General features: G+C 38.0%; 1 protein-coding gene across 2 annotated transcripts; it reads left to right on the top strand.

Annotated features, from left to right (window-relative positions):
• The first annotated feature begins 1,400 nt into the window (after positions 1-1,400).
• On the top strand, positions 1,401-8,015 carry LOC110757788 (uncharacterized). Of its 2 annotated transcripts, none has more exons than XM_088253176.1 (10): positions 1,401-1,545; positions 1,778-1,823; positions 2,361-2,666; positions 3,107-5,194; positions 5,464-5,682; positions 5,769-6,137; positions 6,403-6,615; positions 6,721-7,190; positions 7,598-7,676; positions 7,759-8,015. In XM_088253176.1, exons 2-10 carry the CDS (start codon positions 1,805-1,807, stop codon positions 7,848-7,850), a joined length of 3,855 nt encoding a protein of 1,284 aa, XP_088109302.1. In that variant the 5' UTR covers positions 1,401-1,545; positions 1,778-1,804; the 3' UTR covers positions 7,851-8,015. The 2 variants fall into 2 exon arrangements, with proteins under 2 accessions (XP_088109302.1, XP_088109303.1); XM_088253177.1 differs by having other exon boundaries at positions 7,598-7,657.
• Positions 8,016-9,292: the final 1,277 nt, after the last annotated feature.

The following is a 9,292-nucleotide window of genomic DNA, read 5'->3' on the forward strand; positions in this document are numbered from 1 at the left end:
TGTATACATTGGGGACTTGACATCTCTTGTGCGCCCACACATGCAACCGAACTTAGCAAAATCCTATGAGTCACTTTGATTTTGTTCGGCTTAGTGAGCCTATTTCCCATCATCTCAAAATTATCTTTTTCTCAAGTAGTTAGTGCATATCTATCTACCCACTCTTTTAGTGCAGATATTTAGGAGACACTGAAAAGTGCAAAGCTTCACTAGATACTAATCTATTGAGGGCATTCAGCCTCAATCATGGATTAAAAACAAAAAAGCAAAAGTTTATTGCAACATAGGAGTACATGTCCTTAATTCATAAAAACCACTCATTCATGCACCTAATTAGCCCCAAAAGATTTATAAAAATGAAAAGTAAAAAGAGCTCCAATACACGAAGTACTGATATGCCATGTGTCAATATACCATTTCAATTAAAAATTGCCACGTGTACAAATTTTATAATTTTGTCACTTTCTGCTTATTTACATAAATAGTTTATATATAATTGGGTTATTTATAGATGGAACTTGCTTAATAACATAAATGTTGAAAATATGCCACCACGATCCGTACATATGTACACCCTACTATGCAGTTTGTTGAACCTAGAGTCATAACTTACTAACTCATGAGTCATAAAATAAAATAAAAACAAAGAGCTCGGGTTTTCTTTTCCAAGTCAAATAATGGACTTGGTAAATTCCTCAATAGAATATTTGTTTTATATAAATTACTCTAAACTATAGCGAAGTGGATTTGTACTTGAGTGTCAAAAGACGGGCTCGCTACCCTCGTCAAATGGCCTAACCAACATCTCCCAAAGTAAAACTAAAAAGTAAAAGTAAAACTTTAAGAAAGACAAAAAAAATGGAGATTCACTATTATACCCAATATAGGAGCCCAAATTATTATTTTAAAAAAACCCCTATATGAAATGGAGTTTAGAAACACACCCAAAATCCATTTACAACATAAGAAAAATGCTTTTAACTTCTTTTAAATTACAAAACTACCATTGATTTCTTAAAATAAACTCAACCCCAAAACTTCATAAAAAAAGCCCAAAACACTAAATAGAGTATCAAAATAATTTAATAATCAAAATTAAATTTAATATGGCCAGCTATCATTTTTTGGGTTTGTTTATAAAAATTAAATGGTGTAGAGTTTATCTATATTATTAGTGTTAAGAATGAATATATGACTAAATATGTCAAAAAATATAAACCCGATTTTTAAAAAATGTTATATAAACGCATTACGGACGTACTTTTTTTTTTTTTTTTTTTTTAATGAACGTTACGGACGTACTTCGAACGCTAATTAACTGTAACTATATTGACGCAAGGCTCCCGCGTTCCGCGCTTGCTTTGAACGCACGCTAACTATACATAAAACGACATCGGTGCAACGCAGGCGTCCCGCGCTCCCTGCTTACTTCGAACGCTAACTGTTCATATATAAACGCTTTGGGGCCATCCTCGTCCAGACTCGTAAAACCCTTTGGGCATTCTCCAATTCTCCAAGTCCAACCCAAATTTCACACACTTTCAGGTACTTCCAAAACCCTAATGTATCATATTGTTATAATGTTTTAATTGATGCTATCGTTTCCCAATTGCAGCCAATTCCTGTAATTTTCTCGCATTAATTCAACTTGTATTTGAGCGATTTCTCACTTTCATTCGCCAATGCATGATCGCCGTTAATTCTGGCTATGTTTTTGTTGAATTTTGATTTGCATTATTGCGATTGTTGTTGAATTTGTGTTCTGTTTTCGCTTCAGGTATCTATCCACAAGCTATCGCTGGAGATGTTTGGTTCAGTTGACAGTAAGCTCTCTTATCTCTATGTTTTTTGCATGATTTCTGAGTCAAGATTTTGTTGCCGCAGCTTATTTAACTGCATTCAGTAACTTTCAATTTTTCCATATGTGAACAAGTGTTTTCTGTGTTTTATTTTTTCAATCATATATCCTTTATTCTGGAGAAATCATTATGCTTTTTTCCCGCAAAAGTTATTTTAAAAAACTTGCACCTTTGCACTCGCCTAGTTAATTGTTGGTGACAATTCTTTAAGGCCTTTTCTTTTCTTTTTATGTTGAAACTAATTCTCTTTTTGGTTCTTTGAACTTCGGTGGTGATTTAGAGATCATAAGGATGAATCAGTTTTGAAGATGTGCGTATATAGGACTTGTAACTGGTCATACACATTTTATTTGCTTTGTTGTAACATGAACACGACCTGCATTTGCTAGCACTCTGTCAATGTGCTCTGATTATTTTCATCCGGTGCTTTTAGGCCCTGGGAATATGTTTGCTTTTCTTCTCTGTGAAAAATAAGTTAATTCATGGAATATTGTTTTACAGTTCTTGGGCAATCATATAGAAGCCCATTTATGTCCCAGTCAGTTTCTGGGCAGACCCGCAATACTAGTAACGATCCTTCTGCTCCCCAGATCTTTGGTAGAACAACCCCATTTGGTCCACAAACAGGGAGTCCCATATTTGGGGTCACTTCGAATGGTGTATCTGCAGCAGCCCAATCCTCTACACCCTTTCCTTCCTCCACGACATTCGGTGCCTCATTCTCAACAGATTTTGGAAATACAATGTCTACTTTTGGAGCATCTTCTACTCCTGCTTTCAGTAGTTCATCGTCGCCCTCAATTGTTGGTAAGCCGGTGGATTATTTAGAATTTCTCCACTTTTTGTCCTTCATCATTCTTCCACTGTTTCAGTGTCATATCATTATGGTGAAAGATGGTTATTAGAATCACTTACAATGTCACTCTCTTATGTATGAGATTATTGACCTTTGCTTGCATATTTAGTTTTGTCTGCTTTATTAAACTGCAAGTTTGTGCATGAGTTTCTTTTTCCAAAATTTATGCCTATATATAAGTGGACTATGGTTTATGTATGACATTAAGATATTGTTGAAACTATTCTGTTCACTTTACATTTAATTGCTGGATCTATCAGCTGACTTGTGAAACAAATTTTGTATGGTGTGGGAATTTCACTTGTGTCTTTAATTGGCAAGTGTCCTAGACTTATTTCCTTGCAAAATGAAATTGGATCATGATTTATGAGGTACTTAAATTATTGTGTAGGTTTCTGGTTGTTTGTTCCCTTTGGTTCAACATGCACCCCGGCCTTTGGTTCTGACAGCATGCCAGCTTTTGGTGCTACAAGCATCCCGGCCTTCGGTGGTACAAGCCCTTTTGGAAGCACAACTCAACCATCACATCCAGCATTTGGGAGCAGTATATTTGGTTCCTCCACGCCATTTGGTGGATCAAGTCAGCCACCCTTTGGTGCTACAAGTAGTGCAGCGCTTCGTTCCACAACAAGTCCTCCATTTAGAAGAACAGAAGCTGCCACTGGGGTTTCAAGTTCCCCCGGAATTGGAACTGCGCTAGGATTTTATATTTCAAGTACCCCAGCTTCTGGTTCATCTAGCTCCACTTTTGGTACTTCAAGCAATCCTACTTCTGCTGCTTCAAGTACCCCTGGATTGCTGTGTGGAAGCACAGAAGCTGCCACTGGGGTTTCAAGTTTCCCCTCGGTTGGATCTGGGCATGGATTTTATATTTCAAGTACCCCAGCTTCTTGTTCCTCTAGCTCACTTTTTCACACTTCAAGCAATCCTACTTCTGCTGCTTCAAATACCCCCGGATTTACGTGTGGATGCACAGCTGCCACTGGGGTTTCAAGTTTCCCCTCGGTTGGATCTGGGCATGGATTTTATGTTTCAAGTACCCCAGCTTCTGGTTCCTCTATCTCCACTTTTGGTACTTCAAGCAATCCTACTTCTGCTGTTTCAATTACCCCTGGATTTGGAAGCACAACTCAAGCATCACATCCAACATTTGGGAGCAGTATATTTGGTTCCTCCACGCCATTTGGTGGATCAAGTCAGTCACCCTTTGGTGCTACAAGTAGTGCAGTGCTTCGTTCCACAACAAGTTTTCCGTTTAGAAGCACAGAAGCTGCCACTGGGGTTTCAAGTTCCCCCAGATTTGGACCTGCGCTAGGATTTTATATTTCAAGTACCCCAGCTTCTGGTTCATCTAGCTCCATTTTTGGTACTTCAAGAAATCCTACTTCTGCTACTTCAAGTACCCCTGGATTTACATGTGGAAGCACAGAAGCTGCCACTGGGGTTTCAAGTTTCCCCTCGGTTGGATCTGGGCATGGATTTTATGTTTCAAGTTCCCCAGCTTCTTGTTCCTCTAGCTCCCTTTTTCGCACTTCAAGCAATCCGACTTCTGCTGCTTCAAATACCCCTGGATTAACGTGTGGATGCACAGCTGCCACTGGGGTTTCAAGTTTCCCCTCGGTTGGATCTGGGCATGGATTTTATGTTTCAAGTACCCCAGCTTCTGGTTCCTCTATCTCCACTTTTGGTACTTCAAGCAATCCTACTTCTGCTGTTTCAAATACCCCTGGATTTGGAAGCACAACTCAAGCATCACATCCAACATTTGGGAGCAGTATATTTGGTTCCTCCACGCCATTAGGGTTTAGATCAAGTCAGCCACCCTTTGGTGCTACAAGTAGTGCAGCGCTTCGTTCCACAACAAGTTGTCCGTTTAGAAGCACAGAAGCTGCCACTGGGGTTTCAAGTTCCCCCGGAATTGGACCTGCGCTAGGATTTTATATTTCAAGTACCCCAGCTTCTGGTTCGTCTAGCTGCATTTTTGGTACTTCAAGCAAACCTACTTCTGCTGCTTCAAGTACCCCTGGATTTATGTGTGGAAGCACAGAAGCTGCCACTGGGGCTTCAAGTTTCCCCTTTGTTGGATCTGGCCATGGATTTTATGTTTCAAGCACCCCAGCTTCTTGTTCCTCTTGCTCCCTTTTTCGCATTTCAAGCAATCCTACTTCTGCTGCTTCAAATACCCCTGGATTTACGTGTGGAAGCACAGAAGCTGCCACTGGGATTTCAAGTTTCCCGTCAGTTAGATCTGGGCATGGATTTTATGTTTCAAGTACCCCAGCTTCTGATTCCTCTAGCTCCACTTTTGGTGCTTCAAGAAATCCTACTTCTGCTGTTTCAAATACCCCTGGATTTGGTTCTTTAAGTACTCCATCTTTCACCTTTTCATTCGTTCCTTCTTTTGGGAAATCAACTTTTACATTTCCTAGCAGCCAATTTGGTCCTTCATGTCCTTCTGGATCACAGAGTTCTCCATTTGGTGAGTGTTTAGATATATGAATGGTTGTACAATTTGAAAACAGAAGAAAAAAACTGGAGCGCTGTTTCTGGAGATCAAAGAATACATCCTCGTATTTTGTTCCATTGTAGCTTTGTTATATTCTTATAAGTTGAGATGCAAGGTCTTCATATTTTCCTTACATATAGGAATACGTCATTGTGAGCATGAGCTCAATCAAATATATGGGAATACCTCATTGGTTATTGTTTCATTGTTGCTGTATCATATTCTTATAATTTGTGATGCAGGAGCTCAATCAAAAACATCTGGAAACACTGCCTTCGGGATATCAGCTTCTGGGGGCCAACGTTGGGGAAGTAGAGTTCCTCCTTACACACCAACTGAACCAGATGACAGTGTTGGTCTAGAAACTAGGGGAGACCTCCAGTCAATATCGGCGATGCCGATTTATGGAGACAAAACTCACGAGGAACTGAGATGGCAGGATTATCAATTGGGGGATAGAGGTATATTTTACTTAAGAAATTTCTTGTGAGCAATGATGGCCTCTACCAAGTTCTATATATAATAAATGTATAATCTTAAATTTCAGGTGGACCTGTTCCTGCTGGAGGGAGTTGTTTTCCCTTGTCGACCTCAAACATTTTGAATCCTGCACCAACATTTGCTCAAACATCTTCAAGTCTTTTTAACACCTCAACTCCGTCGAATATATTTGCTCCAGAAATTCCATCCTTTAGTTTTACAGGCTCTAGGACCTCATCTATACCATTCACTTCATCAACTTTTCCTCTCTCAACTTCATCCAGTCTTTTCACAACTTCATCATCATCTCCTTCAGTATTCAGACAAGCTTCATCTCCATCTCTTTTTAGTTCATCAGCCCCATCTAAGGCATTTCCTGCTCCAGCTCCAAGAACAGATTCGACATCTAATTCTGGCCTGTTCAATTCTCCATTTGGTGAGCATTTAGATGTATATGAATGATGGTTGTACTTTTTGGAAAAAGAAAAAATTGGACCACTGTTTCTGGAGGTCAAGGAATACCTCATTGTATTTTGTTCCATTGTTGCTTTGTTATATTCTTATAAGTTGTGCTGGGGATTCATATTTTTCATACATACAGGAATGCCTCATTGTGCGCAATCAACAAGGAATATGTAGGAATTCCTCGTGTTTTGTTTCGTTGTAGCTGTGTTATATTCTTATTATAAGTTATGATGCAGGAGTTCAATCAACAACATGTGGAAACACTGCCTGTGGGATATCAGCTTCTGGGGGCCAATTTGGGGGAAGTAGAGTGGCGCCTTACACTAAAACAGCTGGACCAGATGGTGGTTCATTAAGTGGGTTATACCAATCAATATGCGGGATGCGGATTTATGGAGAGAAAAGTCATGAGGAACTGAGATGGCAGGATTATCAACTGGGGGATAGAGGTATATTTTATTTAAAATATTTCAGATCCTCAAAACTTTTGCTTGTGAGCAATGATGACCTTTACTAAGTTCTGTATATTATGAATGTATAATCATAAATTTCAGGTGGACGGGCTCTTGTTGGTGGGAACTTCTTTGACTTGTCTACCACCCAGTCAAACGTTTTGAATCCTGCTCCAGCATTTGTTCAAACATCTTCGAGTCGTTTGAATACCTCAACTCTACCTAATATATTTGCTCCACAAATTCCAGCCTTTACTCCTACACCCTTTGGAGCCTCATTTACACCATTGATTTCACCCAATCTTTTTATACCTTCAGCATCATCTTTTTATGTACCTGGACAAATTTCATCTCCGTCTCTTTTTAGTTCATCAGCCACGCCCACATCTACGGTTGCATTTCCTGCTCCAGCTCCAACAACTTCCACATTTAATTCCAGCCCAATCAATCCTTTATCTTCTATTGCACGAACAGGTGGTACTGCTGGACTAACTACCACTTCCTCTGGTGGGCTGTTTACAATTCCCTCTGGTAATACACATATATCCCATGAAGAGAGGTTTCCATTAGAGGTTAGTGTTACAAACAGCTGTATCAATCTTCTTTTTTAGATTGTTGAAGGTTTTTATTTTACTCCCTTAAGATCTTTGACCTTTTTCGTTGCTAGACTAAAACAGGAGCATTAAGTCATTGAGGTCTTAACTTTTGAGTTAAGGTTACTTAATATGCCATCCCCATTGCTGGCTTGACCTAAGCTTTGCATTGATAGGGTTTTGATCCAGTTCTTTTCAGCCTTGCCCATTAAAAGCATGGTTGTCACCAAACATGGATTTAAATTGCATCTGTGCAGCTTTAGTACACAGGGATTTGAGACAATTCATTAGTGTGTTAATTTGTACCAAGTGATATTTTAGTGTGTTGATTTATATTAAGAATCACTTGTAATTTATGACTAAATATCTCTTTGTTTTTCTGCTAGGAAAAAAGGAGATTGAGGATTAAGATTGCAAGGTCTAATCGTGAGAAAAATGGTCAAAATGTGAGAATGATGCCATCTGGTGAATAGTTAATCTGTATAGTTTTTCCTCTACGAGCTAATGTGAACTTTGTTCTCACTCCTTGCTCTTTTTCCTTTTGCAGTACCCTTCTTCTTCTGTCCTTTCGTGGCCATAGGCGGCGCACAGGCAAAACTAGTAGATGCTATGGACGTCCTACAAGGAGCATTGCTTTAGGTGTTTTTTTTTTTTGTCGGTCAGAAGCATTGCTTTCGGTGTTTAGTTCAATCGAATAGGATTTTTGATGTAACTAGTTAAGCTGTAGTTGGCATTTTCAGGACAAATTTATGTGCAGAATGGTCATTGACTTGGCAAATTTATAAATTTTCTTTTTTGGATCAAGTGGCAACTGTACAATTACTGAGTCATTAGAAAATAATAAAGTAATATTCTGGCAACCAAGGATCAATACATGTTAAAAATGATTTAACTAGAGCCATCTATAGATTTACATAATTCTAATTACATCTTTAGAAGATGGTTAACTTACTCAAAACAAAAGAATGATTACAAAGGTATTTTTTAAAACACCCAAAACAGAAAAGAAAAAATAATAATTTTTATATGATATGATCTCATCCATCACCCCAGATGCATAGAAGAGTGGGTTCCAAGAGGCATTTGCACCACCTGCTGTACAAATCGTGTAGTCGCGCTTTTTAAAAAGCATATAGCTACGCGGCTTTATTGGGGTAATTTTTTTTAAAAATAGTATAGCTACGCAGCTATACTTTTTACATATATACTGTGATCTGTTTTTTCAAAAATTGTTTTTTTCCCCATTTTTGTTTATCAATAGTTTAGAGCATTATCCATTACTATTAAGCCATTACCCGAGTCTTTATTATTTCATTTTGAGTTTTTACTTTTCCCCAGTTACTACCCATAAAGAATTTAGCATTTCCACGTTTAATACTCGTATTGTACACGTACGTACATATTTTTCATGTTTAATACAGTTGGTTTTTTACAAAATTTTAAATAACACATACAAAATTCTGGTATTATACACATAAATTTTGCATAATAATGATTAAAAATAAAATATATTAAAACATTTAAATATATAAAGTACATATATCGAAACTAGCAAATTAATATCTATAAAGTATAAACTAATGCAAATAGAAGGGTCCATGTTTTATATATATATATTTTTTAATAAATCGTATAGCCGAGCGGCTATACTCCTCATAATATACGTAAAAATAGTATAGCTGATCGGCTATACTACCGTGTTTTAATTTTTTTTTTAAATAGTATAGCTGGGCGGCTATACGGCCTTCACACGTGTCGCCGAATCGCTAGTTGGGAGCTAGCGCTAGGTGGGTCCTCTCTTTTTCCAAATAGTATAGCCGTGCGGCTATACTCCGAAATTTTTTCCTAAAAAAGAGTATACGGCTTTACTGTGGTCGTTTAGCGTTTAGCCGAGCGGTTATATAGGTATTTTATTTTTTTTTCATAAATAGTATAACCGATCGGCTATAAGCCTTTTAAATATAAATATAATATGCTTAAAGAGTATAGCCGGCCGGCTATACTATATTTTTTATTATTAAAAAATGGTATAGCCGTGCGGCTATACTGTCTTGACACGTGTCGCCGAATTGCTAGTCGGG

The sequence above is a fragment of the Prunus avium genome, chromosome 5 (assembly GCF_965620075.1).
Source record: "Prunus avium chromosome 5, drPruAviu1.hap1.1, whole genome shotgun sequence".
NCBI lineage: Eukaryota > Viridiplantae > Streptophyta > Magnoliopsida > Rosales > Rosaceae > Prunus > Prunus avium.

Bases quoted from the DNA above. Each gene is read 5' to 3' on its own strand.
- LOC110757788 (XM_088253176.1), top strand. The intron at 5,195-5,463 runs GTGAGTGTTTAG...TTTGTGATGCAG, and splicing joins ATCACAGAGTTCTCCATTTG to GAGCTCAATCAAAAACATCT. The intron at 5,683-5,768 runs GTATATTTTACT...CTTAAATTTCAG, and splicing joins TTATCAATTGGGGGATAGAG to GTGGACCTGTTCCTGCTGGA.